Here is a 17,187-nt window from a genome sequence, read left to right as displayed (position 1 = left end):
GACTAAACTAATATGATATCCCAAACTACTGATTTTGAACTCTACAAGTAGAAAATGGTAAATAATTTGTTTCTGAACAACAAAAACATGAATGAAATCTAGCATTCTAATCTAATGCATACTCTATGTGTAGATAAAATGCGTGACACGTACATTCTGAGTAGTTGTCATTTCTATCAATACTCATGTGTTTTATTGACATTTGAAGGGATGATAATCATTTATGGGATTTTTTTTAAATGCACAAATTATAAAAGGACTGGAAAATCACTGAGTTTTTAAAAAAAATATTATTTTAACTATCTCATCTTATTACCAAAGGCTCTCACTTTGGTGATGAAAAAAGATGTTAAGTAATTACATAAAACAGAAGATGATATCTGTCTTCAGAGGCTTTACAAACTACAAAGACAAGATGGCCATATCCTAAACAGAGGACAATACATTTTTTTCTATTTATATGACGTACTGCATAGTATAGTATCTTGAGCATACAAGGTACTGAAATGTTTAGTAAGTTAAATTTTTTTTAAAACCTGACATGATTGCTCAGAGAAGGAAATATCCTACTGTGAGCCATGACTGACTGGAAAATAATTCTAGGTTGATGTACACCTTAAAATATCCTGAAATTTGCCCAAAGACTGATGAAGGCTTTTCAGTAAAAAAAAGTAAGATTTGGCACTTGTGAGGAGAAAAAAGTCTGTGTGGAAGATTAGAAATAATAAAAGATGGTGGGTGGATAAAGAACCTTCAACTAAGGTAAGAAACTTGAAGACCACAGCATTTTTTTAAGGTAACAAATACAAAGCAACTTTCCCAGGTATTAAAGTTGGAACACACATTTGTTTGTTCCTTTGATTTCTAAGTCTAATCGCCTCTGTAAAACCCTTGCTTTTCGACCTGACAATGTTTATGAAATCATTATAGATGGAGAAGCGGAAGTTGTGCTGGTAGAGTTTTAATGTCACAGCTGTGCACTGCCCAAATTGCCTAGGGATACAGAAAAGGCAATTAAGAGATGATTACAATAACTATTTCCTTCAGAGTAGGCTTTATGTTTTTTCTGTACAAAGTTAAGCTCTTCTACCGTTGTGATCTCATGGCACCTGTTCATGTCTGTACTAAAGGGCTTAACAGAAAGCAATGATTATTTGATACGTATTTGACTCCTTATACATATTCAGCGTATATAATTAAAGACTTAGCCACTCAGAAATGTTCTACATCAAATCTATGTAACAACTTTAGTCTTTTAGACAAACATAAAATGAAACAAAATATAATCCAAACTACTTGAACGGTCATTAAATTTAATAAAATTGTATTAGAAATCATATGCAAGGTGTCATGTATAATTATTCATTCCTAGTGCCTAACACATGGTAAGGACTTTTAAATGTTAAATAAAGGAATGGATAAATCCAAATCTGTTGAGAAAAAAACCATACTATGAAGCAAGTACTGGGAATTAAGGAGTGACTTCTATATTAATTGATGATTTGCAGGCAGAAATGGATGCATTGATGAAGTTTAATGTGTTTTAAATATAGAACACCAAACTTTCATATAATTGCATTGATAAGGCAAAATTCCATTTACACAGCTAACATTATATCAATCATATTTTCTCTGTGCCTGTATAATGCAAGTGTGAATACTTTAAATTAGAACTTTTAGAATTTTGAGAGGCACCTTATAAAAAGCACAAGAAGCAACACACTAATGAGAGAATACTTCAATTATATCTGTAACTACTGATCACAACCAAGAAATAAATCAAAGAAATAATAAATAAACCAACATAATACATAGTATCCGCAGGAAAATTTTTTTTTACATGAAACCTTACCTGGATCCATTTATCTGGAACTGCCATGGCTAATCGATAGTCAAAGCCACCCCCTCCCAGGGAAATTGGAAAACACAGAGCTGGCATTCCTGATACATCCTAAAATAAAGAGCATCAGAATTATCAGTTCATATTGCTTAAACTTTTACTATATATTCTTCTGACAGTAAAATCCAGGCCAATAAATACAAACAATAAATAGGGGTGAATACTCTTGGAGTACTTTGGTAGCATAACTGTAAAAGTAGATAAAATTGTGATAATGTATCTCATTTCCCAATAAGATTTTGTGTAATGCTTTTCATTTCAGGACAAATTTGATCTCTTTTCCTTAGTAGTACATAGAGAACACAAAATAGTAAAAGTGCTATTGTTGAAACATAGCTTCTTATACTAATTTTTGAGTACTATATTTATTAACTACTGCTTTCATCAAACATAAAAATACATGTGCCATAGATCTGTTATTCTTGTTCTCTTTGTATACAGCATGGACATATAGTGTATTTTGTGAGAACTTAGCTTCTGATGAAATGGAAAGTAGAGTTAGCACACTAAGAGCGAAGCAGCAAGATGGCTTTCACTATAGTCAGTTACACTTGGAAATGGTCTTTGAAGTTATCTAGTGGATTCTCTTCATTTAGAAGATACAGAAATTGAGGCTTATTGAGGTGAAGGGATCGCTAAAGACATGTTTCTCCATGGTAGAGCCAGGACTCAGACATCTGGCCTTTTGACAGGATCTTCCTACTGTCATGACACCACTAGATTGTCAGTAATCAAATAAATATACAATCAAACAGATAAGTAAAAAAATAATGGTACAAGGACCCAGATGCAACAAAATACATTACTATAACAACTGTGGTAAAATATGGGACAAGTACTAGTAATTCTAACTCCACAATATCTTTCCAATAAATTATTTTCCTTTGCTCCATTTCTACAGACACTATCTTATTTAACCTACATTACTGTTTGCTTCAACCACTATATTTCCAAACAAAGTTCCCCATCTCCAGTTTCTCTTTACCCTAATTGCTGCTGAAGAGTCTGCTCCTATCACTGCTTGCCAATAGCTTTCAATAGCCAACAATAAAAAACTCAAATTCTTCAATTTAAGATATAATTCAACAATTATACTTTAAGTGTTGACAATATAGTTCACTATTTGATTATCGGCTTCCTCATTCACTGTTAAAATTTAAGATCCATGGAGCAGGACTTTTGTTGCTGTTGCTGTTGCCATTGTCCACTGACATATGCCAGGAATCTAGAATAGTAGAAGAGTCGCTGGCATAAGGCAGGAACTCAGTAACTCCCTGCTGAGTGAATGCATGAAGGTGCTGCCAAGGATTTCAAGATACATAAGACATAATACTTGACTTGCTGGATTCATGAACTAGGACCTAAATGAACATGCACACACATACACTTATCACGAAATGACAACGTGCGTGGCTGTCATAATTGTTAGCTGAAGTACACAGAAAGTGCAAGGAAGAGACCTCTATCTTTCCATCGTTATTTTTACTATTTCATTTCAAATATTCAATACCTCATCCACTTTGAAACATTTACTCTTCCCTGTACTTGTCACAAGCTTTTCTGTGTGTGTCATTGCCCAAATTCTTCTTTGGATCATTTTCCTTACTTCCTATGAAAGACTATCACATACTCTGAGCTCTCTGAGACTTAACTGCTTCTTCTTCCACAACACCTCATCCTCAAACTTGTCCCACAGAAAAGCTGGAAAAAAAGAAACATATGACCTCTCTGGACTTCCAAAATATGTATTAATTGTTTTCTAATGGAAGAGAGCTACAGTTAAATATAGTACATGGTGGGATACATCCATAAGAAAGTATTCATCAATAATATCTTATTTCTACATACTTCCTTATAGTTTATAAAAGTGAAAAAAAGATGAATTAAAAAAAGTGAAAAAGGATGAATGTTTAACAGAAAATAAACCATTTTAAAAGAATTATATTTATCAAAATATATCACATTTTCACAGATATGATAGGTATTCAGTTCAATTCCTTATAAACACTGGCTGAATATGTATTAATCTCAGGCACCTGTGTTAGGCACTGGAATTACGGACACAATGCCTTCCCAAAAGAATTTTTGTAAGACCCAGAGTTTTCCTAAGACTGGTGATAAGATGACATTAAAGATCAAGATAATTTTTCTCAAGAAAACATTAAGGTACAGTCTATATTCGGTCTACAGGTAGTTTTAGCAAATAGTTTGAAAGGAAATAGAATCTGCTAAGAAAAATATTTGGACATCAATTGGTCTTAACTCCTAAATCTGACTACTAGAAGGCTGCCCCATTAATGCATATGAGATATTTCTAGTTCTCTTCTGGAAGTACAGAGCTAATGACTATTCTTTTAAAATCTTAAAAGAAAAAAAAAAGTAAACATAATGGTCACTAAAATAAATATGCTTTAAATATAAAGGAGTTGATGCTTACTGACATAGGATATTAAAATGATCATGTATGTTTCAAATGAAGTTAAAATAGTTTTAATTCTTTAATATCTAAAGATGACTCATGACTATTCCAGAGGGGTAAAAAGCCTCAGTTATCAAAAAAATATTTTTAATTAATACAGCAAATATAACCATGTATAATAGTAGATATACAGAAAAAAGGCTTCAATTTTAATAACTATTATTATAAATAAATTCAAATTTCTACTACAGGACTTTATTATAACATTGCATTACTTATTCATTACACCACATTCCTTTCTTAAAAAAAAAAGTTCATGAGGATCAATTCCACATTCTGAAGACTCTCACTAGACAGAAAAGTGATGTATTGAAATTGAAGTAGTTTTCAATTTAAGTGGAATAAATTGAAGATACTTCTTGTTTTAAAAATATCTAAAACCAAGTAATATAAAGTAGGCTAAAGTCTCCAAGTTTCCTTGGTAGAAACACTGATAATCATACAAGAGCTCCCTAGATGATGAAACTATTTTACTTGAAATGAATGGAAAGATCAATGTAACAATTTTAAGTTTCATGTATTAAATAATTACTTCTTTTTCTTCAGTACCCACTTCTGATTTGTGATGTCATTAATTGTTTGTAGTAATTTGTTATATATAATGTCTCGGCTTCAAATTGCCATAAATATAATTGACAAAACTAATTAATTTTTTTGATGTTTAACAGATAATATTAAAATATATAAAGACAAAATAAAAGTTTAAAAGTACTAATTTACATTAAAAAATATTCAGCACAGAAAGTGTTAGCATAAGTACTAAAAAGACTTATAAGTTATGACCAAATATAGGTAGGTAGAGATTGTGAAACAATACAGAGTATCAAAATGGCATTGTAATTGTGGGGTTTTTAAATTTTATATGAAAATTTACTCCAGGAATTTAGGATCTATTGCTCTATTCCTAGAAGATATTTAGGAGGCAAAAGGTCTCTGTTCTCGATCCAGAGATAAACCAGGAAATCATATCACCTAGTTTGAGATTTGGAGTTTTGAGAAATGATGTATAGAAAAAAGGCTATACAAACAATAAACACTACAGGAAGGAGACTGTCACTACTGCATATCATTCCAATGAACAAAATGCCAAAAATGTGAAAATACACCTTAACTCTGACTCTTTCAATAGCCTTACTACTTTTATATGCCAATCACTACACTTTGTATAGAACAGTTTTAACACACTAAGTTCAATTTTAATAATAATTCCTAGTTAGAGGACTCACAAAACCAGAGGGACTTTACTACTAAATATAAATTAGCATAAGCATTTAACAAACTTCTTAATTTATCAAATTTATCACCAAGAGGGGAATTGTCAATTATGCATATACCGAATTATATCATTACTGTGCAGCTTTGGGACAGTTAATCATGAACCTTCAGTAATCATGAATAACTAGTGAACATTTGGCAATTTCAGAGCAATAACGTAAACAAGAAAGGTAATTGCATCAGAACAAGAGAGGTTTCAGAGAAGCTCGCAGGCAGTGATCCATGCCATCTCTAATGATTAAACCAGAAAGGAAAAAAAAACTTAAATAGCCAGACGCATATTAATATTCAATTCTTTTCTGTGCTGAAGGTCACATGGCAAAAGGACCTGTCCACTGATTAGGGTATTTTACTTTCTAACCACTGGCAGTTTCTTTTTTAACAATGGAATAATGACAAGTAATTAGGGTACATTATCTGATAATAGGAAAACAGTGAATTCTGAATAATGTGCCACCCACACAAGGTAGCTGCACTATAGTCAGGGTATAATTGCACTTATGCAATTACTGACAACATAGAGATCATTCAAATATTGTATACTGATAAAATGTTCTATTTTAAAGGGGGTCAGAGGGTAGAGATCATTATACCTTTACCTCAGCTATTGTTATAGAATCTGGATACAGCGTGTGAACCAAATGATTTGCCAACATGATATAGGTCAAAGCGTCTTCATCTACTTGTAGTCCAAAATACTCATGGTAGTCACCGGAAAAATTCTGACCTAGAGAACAGAAAACCAATATGGATGCATCATGTTAGCATGTAAGTCTTAACTCTGCACAAATGCCTCCACCAATTAGATGGTTGATATCAGTTTTGTTATCATAGCAAAATGTCATGAGCCAGCAATTATATGATTTAACTTACAAAAGTACTCCATATCTACATTCAAAGTTCAGACAATCCTGCAATTCAATTTTTGTTTTACAAACACAAACAAAAACCCTGTGATTTAAAATTTTAATTTAATTTGAAGTAAATTTTACAGGAGAAATATGAAGCAAAATGATACCAAAGAGAAGCCGGCTTCCCTGGTGGCGCAGTGGTTGGGAATATGCCTGCCAATGCACGGGACACGGGTTCAATCCCTGGTCCGGGAAGATCCCACATGCTGTGGAGCAACTAAGCCCGTGTGCCACAACTACTGAGCCTGCGCTCTGGAGCCCGCAAGCCGCAACTACTGAGCCTGAGTGCCACAACTACTAAAGCCTGCGTGCCTAGAACTCGTGCTCTGCAATGGGAGAGGCCACGCAATGAGAAGCCCGTGCACCACAACTAAGAGCAGCCCCCACTCGTCACAACTAGAGAGGGCCCGCACGCAGCAACCAAGACCCAACGCAGCCAAAAAATAAATAAATAAAAGAAATAAATTAAAAAATAAAAAATGAGACCAAAGAGATTCATAAATTTTGTATTAGATACATTTTTTGTCACACTAAAAGATCTTAACGTTAGCTAGCTCCTACTCAATCCCTCTGAAGAAAAGGGAGGATTTTGTCTGTTGGTGGGCATTTAGGTTGCTTCCACGACCTGGCTATTGTAAATGGTGTTGCAATGAACATTGGGATGCATGTATCATTTTGAATTATGGTTTTCTCTGGGTATATGCCCAGTAGTGGGATTGCTGGGTCATATGGTAATTCTATTTTTAGTTTTTTAAGGAACCTCCATACTGTTCTCCATAGTGGCTGTATCAATTTACATTACCAGCAACAGTGAAAGAGGGTTCCCTTTTCTCCACACTCTCTCCAGCATTTGTTGTTTGTAGATTTTCTGATAATGCCCATTCTAACTGGTGTGACATGATACCTCATTGTAGTTTTGATTTGCATTTCTCTAATAATTAGTGATGATGAACAGCTTTTCATGTGCATCTTGGCCATTTGTATACTTTCTTTGGAGAAATGTCTATTTAGGTCTTCTGCCCATTTTTGGATTGGGTTGTTTGTTTTTTTAATGTTGAGCTGCATGAGCTGTTTATATATTTTGGAGATTACTCCTTTGTCCATTGATTCGTTTGCAAATATTTTTTCCCATTCTGAGGGTTGTCTTTTTGTCTTGTTTATAGTTTCCTTTCTTGTGCAAAAGCTTTGAAGTTTCATTAGGTCCCACTTGTTTATTTTTGTTTTTATTTTCATTACTCTAGGAGGTGGATCAAAAAAGATCTTGCTGTGATTTACGTCAAAGAGTGTTCTTCCTACGTTTTCCTCTAAGAGTTACATAGTGCCCAGTCTTATGTTTAGGTCTCTAATCCATTTTGAGTTTATTGTTGCGTATGGTGTTAGGGAGTGCTCTAATTTCATTCTTTTACATGTAGCTGTCCAATTTCCCCAGCACCACTTATTGAAGAGACTGCCTTTTCTCCACTGTATATCCTTGCCTCCTTTGTCATAGATTAGTTGACCATAGGTGCGTGGGTTTATGTCTGTGCTTTCCATCCCATTCCACTGATCTATATTTCTGGTTTTGTGCCGGTATCATATTGTCTTGATTACTGTAGCTTTGTAGTATAGTCTGAAGTCAGGGAGCCTGATTGCTCCAGCTCCATTTTTTTCCCTAAAGGCTGCTTTGGCTATCTGGGGTCTTTTGTGTCTCTAAACAAATTTTAAGATTTTTTTGTTCTAGTTCTATAAAAAACGCCATTGTTAATTTGAAAGGGATTGCATTGAATCTGTAGATTACTTTGGTAGTATAGTCATTTTCACAATATTGATTCTTCCTAACCAAGAACATGGTACATCTCTCTATCTGTTTGTATCATCTTTAATTTCTTTCATCAGTGTCTTATAATTTTCTGCATACAGGTCTTTTGTCTACTTAGGTAGGTTTATTCCTAGGTATTTTATTCTTTTTGTTGCAACGGCAAATGGCAGTGTTTCCTTAATTTCTCTTTCACATTTTTCATCATTTGTGTAGAGGAATTCAACGGATTTCTGTGCATTGATTTTGTATCCTGCAACTTTTCCAAATTCATTAATTAGGTCTAGTAGTTTTCTGGTGGCATCTTTAGGATTCTCTATGTAGAGTATCATGTCATCTGCAAACAGTGACAGTTTTACTTCTTCTTTTCCATTCTGTATTTCTTTTTCTTCACTGATTACCATGGCTAGGACTTCCAAAACTATGTTGAATAATAGTGGTGAGAGTGGACATCCTTGTCTAGTTCCTGATCTTAGAGGAAATGCTTTCAGTTTTTCACCATTGAGAATGATGTTTGCTGTGGGTTTGTCATATATGGCCTTTACTATGTTGAGGTAGGTTCCTTGTATGCTCACTTGCTGGAGATATTTTATCATAAATGAGTGTTGAATTTTGTCAAAAGCTTTTTCTGCATCTATTGAGATGATCATATGGTATTTCTTCTTCAATTTGTTAATATGGTGTACTCCGTTGATTGATTTTCGTGTTTTAAAGAATCCTTGCATCCCTGGGATAAATCCCACTTGATCATGGTGTATGATCATTTTAATGTGCTGTTGGATTCTGTCTGCTAGTATTTTATTGAGGGTTTTTGCATCTATATTCATCAGTGATATTGGTCTGTAATTTTCTTTTTTTGTAGTATCTTTGTCTGGTTTTGGTATCAGGGTGATGGTGGCCTCATGGAATGAGTTTGGGAGTGTTCCTTCCTCTGCAATTTTTTGGAAGAGTTTGAGAAGGATGGGTGTTAGCTCTTCTCTACATGTTTGGTAGAATTCACCTGTGAAGCCATCTGGTCCTGGACTTTTGTGTCTTGCAAGATATTTAATCACAGTTTCAATTTCATTACTTGTGATTGGTCTGTTCATATTTTCTATTTCTTCCTGGTTCAGTCTTGGAAGGTTATACCTTTCTAAGAATTTGTCCATTTCTTCCAGGTTGTCCGTTTTATTGGCATAGAGTTGCTTGTAATAGTCTCATAGGATGCTTTGTATTTCTCCGGTGTCTGTTGTAACTTGTCCTTTTTCATTTCAAATTTTAATGATTTGAGTCTTCTCCCTCTTTTTCTTGATGAGTCTGGCGAATGGTTTATCAATTTTGTTTATCTTCTCAAAGAACCAGCTTTTAGTTTTATTGATCTTTGCTATTGTTTTCCTTCTTTCTATTTCATTTATTTCTGCTCTGATCTTTATGATTTCTTTCCTTCTGCTAACTTTAGGTTTTGTTTGTTCTTCTTTCTCTAGTTCCTTTAGGTGTAAGGTTACAGTGTTTATTTGAGATTTTTCTTTTTTCTTGAGGTAGACTTGTATAGCTATAAACTTCCCTCTTAGAACTGTTTTGCTACATCCAATACATTTTGGATCGTCGTGTTTTCATTGTCATTTTTCTCTATGTATTTTTTGATTTCCTGTTTGATTTCTTCAGTGATCTCTTGGCTATTTAGTAACGTATTGTTTAGCCTCCATGTGTTTGTGTTTTTCACATTTTTTTCCCTTTAGTTCATTTCTAATCTCATAGCGTTGTGGTCAGAAAAGAGGCTTGATATGATTTCAATATTCTTAAATTTACTGAGGCTTGATTTGTGACCCAGGATGTGATCTATCCTGGAGAATGTTCCGCACGCACTTTAGAAGAGGGTGTAATCTGTTGTTTTTGGGTGGAATGTCCTATAAATATCAATTAAATCTCTCTGGTCTATTGTGTCACTTAAAGTTTGTGTTTCCTTATTAATTTTCTGTTTGAATGGTCTGTCCATTGGTGTTGAGGTGTTAAAGCCCCCCACTATTATTGTGTTACTGTCAAATTCCTCTTTTATAGCTGTTAGCAAATGCCTTATGTATTGAGGTGCTCCTATGTTGGGTTCATATACATTTATAATTGTTATATCTTCTGCTTGGATTGATCCCTTGATCATTATGTAGTGTCCTTCCTTGTCTCTTGTAACATTCTTTATTTTAAAGTCTATTTTATCTGATATGACTATTGCTACTCTAGGTTTCTTCCGATTTCCATTTGCATGGAATATCTTTTTCCATCCCCTCACTTTCGGTCTGTATGTGTCCCTAGGTCTGAAGTGGGTCTCTTGTAGACAGCTTATATGGGTCTTGTTTTTGTATCCATTCAGCAATCCTGTATCTTTTGGTTGGAGCTTTTAATCCATTCACGTTTAAGGTAATTATTGATATGTATGTTCCTATTACCATTTACTTAACAGTTTTGGGTTTGTTTTTTGTAGTTCCTTTTCTTTTCTTGTTCTTCCCACTTACAGAAGTTTTATACCATTTGTTCTACAGCTGGTTTGGTGGTGCTGAATACTCTTAGCTTTTGCTTGTCTGTAAAGCTTTTGATTTCTCCATCGAATCTGAATGAGATCCTCGCCGGGTAGAGTAATCTTGGTTGTAGGTTCTTCCCTTTCATCACTTTAAATATGTCATGCCACTCCCTTCTGACTTGTAGAGTTTCTGCTGAGAAATCAGCTGTTCACCTTATAGGAGTTCCCTTGTATGTTATTTGTCGTTTTTCCCTTGCTGCTTTCAATAATTTTTCTTTGTCTTTAATTTTTGCCAATTTGATTACTATGTGTCTCAGTGTGTTTCTCCTTGGGTTTATCCTGTATGGGATTCTCTGCACCTCCTGGACTTGGGTGGCTATTTCCTTTCCCATGTTAGCTATGTTTTTGACTATAATCACTTCAAATATTTTGTTGGGTCCATTCTCTCTGTCTTCTCCTTCTGGGACCCCTATAATGCCAATGTTGCTGCATTTAATGTTGTCCCAGAGGTCTCTTAGACTGTCATCATGTCTTTTCATTGTTTTCTCTTTATTCTGTTCTGCAGCAGTGAATTCCAGCATTCTGTCTTCCAGGTCACTTATCCGATCTTCTGCCTCAGTGATTCTGCTATTGACTCTTTCTAGTGTATTTTTCATTTCAGTTATTATATTGTTCATTTCTGTTTGTTTGTTCTTAAATCTTCTAGGTCTTTTTTTTTTTGCGGTACGCAGGCCTCTCACTGTTGTGGCCTCTCCCGTTGTGGAGCACAGGCTCCAGACGCACAGGCTCAGCGGCCATGGCTCATGGGCCCAGCCGCTCCGCAGCACGTGGGATCTTCCCGCACCTGGGCATGAACCCGCGTCTCCTACATCAGCAGGCGGACTCTCAACCACTGTGCCACCAGGGAAGCCCCCTCTCCTAGGTTTTTTTTAAACATTTCTTGCATCTTCTCAATCTCTGCCTCCATTCTTTTTCCTAGTTCCTGGATTATCTTCACTATCATTATTCTGAATTCTTTTTCTGGAAGGTTGCCTATCTCCTCTTCATTTAGTTGGTTTCTGGGGTTTTATCTTGTTCCTTCAACTGGTACATAGCCCTGTGCCTTTTCATCCTATCTTTCTGTGAATGTGTTTTTGGTTCCACAGGCTGCAGGACTGTAGTTCTTCTTGCTTCTGCTCTCTGCCCTCTGTTGGATTAGGCTATCTAAGAGGCTTGTGCATGTTTCCTGATGGGAGGGACTGGTGGTGGGTAGAGATGGCTGTTGTTTTGGTGGGCAGAATTCAATAAAACTTTAATCCCCTTGTCTGCTAATGGGTGGGGCTGGGTTCCTTCCCTGTTGTTTGTTTGGCCTGAGGTGACCCAACTCTGGAGACTTCCAGGGCTTTTTGTTGGGGCTAATGGCGGACTCTGGGAGGGCTCACACGAAGGAGTACTTCCCAGAACTTCTGCTACCAGTGTCCTTATCCTCGTGGTGAGCCACAGCCACACCCCACCTCTGCAGGAGTCCCTCCAAGGCTAGCAGGTAGGTCTGGTTCAGTCTCCTATTGGAGTCACTGCTCCTTCCCTTGGGTTCCGATGCACACACTACTTTGTGTGTGCCCTCCAAGAGTGGAGTCTCTGTTTTCCCCAGTCCTGTCGAAGTTCTCTAATCAAATCTTGCTATCCTTCAAAGTCTGATTCTCTACAAATTCCTCCTCCCGTTCCCAGACCCCCAGGTTGGAAAGCCTGACGTAGGGCTCAAAACCTTCACTCCAGTTGGTAGACTTCTGTGGTATAAGTGTTCTCCAGTTTGTGATTCACCCACCCAGCAGTTATGGGATTCAATTTTATTGTGATTGCACCCCTTCTACCATCTCATTGTGGCTTCTCCTGTGTCTTTGGATGTGGGGTATCTTTTTTGGTGAGTTCCGATGTCTTCCTGTCGATGATTGTTCAGCAGTTAGTTGTGATTCCAGTGTTCTAGCAAGACGGAGTGAGAGCACATCCTTCTACTCCACCATCTTGAAGAATGTCTACTGTCTCAGTATTTGTTATTATCCTCATCTCAAAGTGGGAAAGTATGCTAAGTAACTCAGAATGTTTTTCTTTACCATTTCTTGGACCCTGTACCCATAAAAAGCATATCCCATATCCATGGATTTCAGTTCATTTCATCAACTCCACAATTCCTTGGAAAATACCTAGCCCTCAGCACAGCGAGGTTCTGCTGGGGCATGTAGGTGTTTTAATCTAGGAGAGGATCTTTTTGAATTTTGTCTTGCTTGCCTTTTTCATCCCCTAAGTCAGCTTCTCTCCAAAGTGGAAGATATCAATGAAACCTGTCATGTCTTATAGATTCAACTTCTTCCCTAGGAATGTTTCATGTGGCCAGCATCTTGACTGAGAGCAGTTAACAGCACACTTTGAATATAGCATCTTTCCTTGGCAGCCACTTTTTGATTTATACTCTAAAGTGAATTTTTTGGATTGGTTGTTGCCAGTAAATATTTGGTCATTAAAAAAATAATAATTATTCTCCATGTTATCAATTGAAGGATTAGGATTCTGTGATCCCACTTCTCTGTACAACTTTTTAACTGAAGATCTTTGATCCATATTTTTAATTAAAGATTAATTTACAATTTAATTTTAACTGAGCACATCTATATTTAAAATATACACAGTTTCTTCAATGTTTAATATGCAAAGGAACCCATACATTAACAAATGTTCTCATTTATTATTTTTGTTATTTATTTTTCATTACAAATGCTCTCATGTTCACAGCCTGAGGGTGCTGTAATAAATGGTATCCTTAAAAAAACATTTTTAAAAGAATGCTACATATTAAAGAGAGCATATTATTAAGTAGTATATTTCAAAGAAAATCATTATATTTTATTTACTTATAAAATGTATTTGACCCAGTCTCTTGCCAAAAAGGGATCAGAAGTGATCAGAGAAAAGACATATGCAATGGAACTAATAAAAAATCAATCCAACAATAATGGTTACTGCAGCAACATATCTGAACCCCAAGCCTGGTTGTAATCTTCCAGTAAAAAATAAAATAAAATCATTAGTTACATCTGTAATGTATCAGGTTACCTACCTATTCCATGGTGATGATACAGCATGGATGTAACACCATCAAAACGAAATCCATCAAATCCATATTCTTCCAACCACCATCTTAAGTTTGACAGAAGAAATCTTAAAACTTCCCAGCTAAAATATTAGATAAATATATATTTAAGCATAATATATATAGTATTTTCCTTAATTCTTATACATCCTTTGCTAAGAGTAATAATTAAAATCAAAATCTCTCTCTTAGGAATCATGATGTTCAAAGAAATATATCACATAAACAACAGAAAACTACTAAGGTTTACCTCATTTGTTTGATGAAATTCATTCTAATAGGAAAATGTGTTAAATTTCTTTAGCTGCAAAATCACTCAATATCTGAGAAAAACCTAAGGAAAAAATGTGTCAGTCTGGTCCAAAGTGCAGGGACTCTGTCTTGTTCAATGCAAACATACAGTGATTACTACACAGTATTGGTACTAAAAAAAGGGAAAAAAAAAACAAAAACACAAAGTCTGTCACTTATCTCTGAATTTTCGTCATGATTTTTCATGTAATATAACCACAGTTACGTAGTTTCTCCTTTCAGAAAATATAATTTCATTATCAATAGAAACTGCTTTCAGCCTTCAGTGTTTGCTTAAAATATTTCCTTATTCTACAGTTTAAAACAGATATAGTTCAGAATAAAAAGTAAAAGAAAAAAGAGAGTTTTAAAATCAACCATATGATAAGCAGTATTATACTTATTGGACTTGTTTTGTGAGGGTAAAAGAAGGAGATCTAATTACTAGAATATACACGTTTAATAAAGTAAAAAGTTCTACAAGTTAAAGAGTCCTATATCCATAAAAACAGAAAGAAAACAAAGAACTGTTATAACTCAATTAAAAACACCACATGAAACAAGGCTATTTTGGACAATTGAAAAGAAGGCATCATCAATTAGTATTTTTTTTTCAGTCATACAGTTATGGTTGAGTTCTCTATCTCATTATAACTGTGGTCTTAAGACTTTAATACCTCATTTAGTTTAATGACAAAGCAGTAATAGTGTACACAATTCCTTAACCCATTTGAAATTTATGTACTTTTTTTAACCTTCTATATATTAAAGAGCCATCTGACATAAGTGGAGATTAAGTCATCACAATCAACTCCAGAATTGTAAATCAAAACTTTGGGGCAAGATGAGTATCGTTGGTAATTAACTGCTTTAAATAAGTTACTGTGAGTTTTGAAAACTTACTCAAAGTTAAGAAATGAAGAAAAAAACAGAAATCCAAGCAATCCAGTTGATATGAAAGGGAGCCTGGAGGTTCTAGATTGTTAGGTCCAAGCCATGATGAAGGTAGAATATAGCAATGTTTCTATTAATGCATATTCATTTAGGGTTTAAAGAGAAAAAAATTCTGTTTAACAAAAAAATGAATAGATCAAAATTGCTCTATTTTTTTGAAGTTTCTTTAAAATTAATAAACTTTATTTTTTAGAGCAGTTTTGGGTTCACTGCAAAATTTAAAGGAAGCATGTCTATACTTTTTTTTTAACAAGGTTGCTATATGAATATTTCAGAAAGAATAAATTTGCATATCAATAATCCTTTCTAAACAATATTTTGAAAAGGTCATACTTTTCTCATTTGATTGGTAATGTATATTTTACTTCTGAAAGACAAACTGAAAGTTATTTTTAGCCCAAAATACCTCAGAGTAGGAACAAAACCTGTTTAAAAACTAAATATCTTGGGTAGATGTATGAAGATAAGAATATGTAAACCAGAGTTCACAGACTGTCTCTGGGCCTGATCTGACATGTATTACTGTTTTGTTTACCTTGCAGAAGGCAGTAGACCCTTGAACAACACAGGTTCGAACTACACAGGTCCACTTATATTTTTTTTCAATAAATATAGTCATCCCTCCATATTCTTGGATTAGCATCCTTGGATACAAAGCGACCACAGTATTCATTATACTATGCCACTTTATATAAGGGACTTGAGCATCTGTGGATTTTGGTATATGGTGGGGCTCCTGAAACCAATCTTCTGCAGATGTTGAGGACAACTGTACTTTCAATTTTCAGTTTGAATTTCTGAAGATGGGACGTGTACTTTCTGGTTCCTCCCAGTACCTGCAACGCCACATTTTCATACCAACCCTATTGACTCATTTACAACACCATCTTGGGCTGGTGGACATTTACTGTCAATTTCTAACATAAATATTAGACATTTATGTTAGGCAGGTAAACACATTCAAATGTGAAAACTGCATCCTAATATCTACAGAGATAAAGTAAGAGAAAAGAAGCAAAAAAGCCAATGATATTGCAATTCAATAAAAAGCAGAAAAGAAGGTGATGTGAATCTAATTATTAAAAAGAAAGTACTGTGCAATATCACATACTTGATTAAGGGCGGAGTTACTAAATGTCCTACTGATTCCTGTTATTACAATATTTAAACTATCTTCTTCTTGACCAAAAGGAGTTATAAAACTATATTTAACATACTTGGCTGTAACTATGTGAGTAGACAGATTCTTGGTATGAGTAAATAGAAAAAGAATTTCCTGTGATAACCAGAAAAGAAACAATAATGAAAATGGAGCATATAATTAAAAAGTTCAAATGGGTTAAAAAAATACTAAATTCTATCCTATGGACCTCTAAAATTCTCTTAACCTGAAACAAAGTCTAAACAACATAAAAATTCTTTTAAAAAATCACCACAAGATTAAACAGATAGGAACAAATCAAATTTGTAGTGCTTTCAAAATAATCCATTTTATTATATTTTATGAATATGTAAATCATTAATAAAACATAAAATAGATATGTAGTCTGTGGAGAAAGAAAAGAGATTCAGTTGACCCTTGAACAATATGGGTTTGAACAGTGTGGGTCCACTAATATGTGGATATTTTTCGATAAATATAGTATCTGTATTTTCATTTTACAGATCTTTAAATTAGCGAACTGTGGGGAAAAGTTTGTGTTCAATTAGAGATCACAATATGTGGAATCAAAAGAACTATAGTTTGGGTCCTGATTCTAATCCAAACTGTTTCAGCTTGAGTGAGTCATTTATCAATTACTTTGTTTTTGAGGCAGAGATAGCAGATGTGGATTTCAACTGAGCAGGGGTAGGTGCATCTAAACCCCAAGTTGTTCAACGGTCAACTGGACACAAATTATACAGGGGAGTAAACTATCTAGAATGAAAATAGTAAAGAAACAAACTCTAGAACATTTTGTTTTTTA

The 17,187-nt window shown here is 34.6% G+C and overlaps 1 protein-coding gene across 1 annotated transcript in view; it reads right to left on the bottom strand.

Moving 5' to 3' along the window:
- The window catches only part of GBE1 (1,4-alpha-glucan branching enzyme 1), a 297,826-nt gene that overhangs the window by 81,669 nt on the left and 198,970 nt on the right, over positions 1–17,187 (bottom strand). Inside the window, exons 8-10 of the mRNA XM_032630067.1 lie at positions 13,943–14,058; positions 6,254–6,381; positions 1,853–1,951 (exon numbers count right to left, since the gene is read on the bottom strand). Of these exons, the coding sequence (XP_032485958.1) occupies positions 1,853–1,951; positions 6,254–6,381; positions 13,943–14,058 (343 nt within the window). The remainder of the gene's footprint in view (positions 1–1,852; positions 1,952–6,253; positions 6,382–13,942; positions 14,059–17,187) is intronic.

The sequence above is a fragment of the Phocoena sinus genome, chromosome 4 (assembly GCF_008692025.1).
Source record: "Phocoena sinus isolate mPhoSin1 chromosome 4, mPhoSin1.pri, whole genome shotgun sequence".
In the NCBI taxonomy this organism is placed as follows: Eukaryota; Metazoa; Chordata; class Mammalia; order Artiodactyla; family Phocoenidae; genus Phocoena; species Phocoena sinus.
The sequence above is the reverse complement of the archived record's forward strand: the minus strand, read 5'-3'. Positions and strand labels throughout refer to the sequence as shown.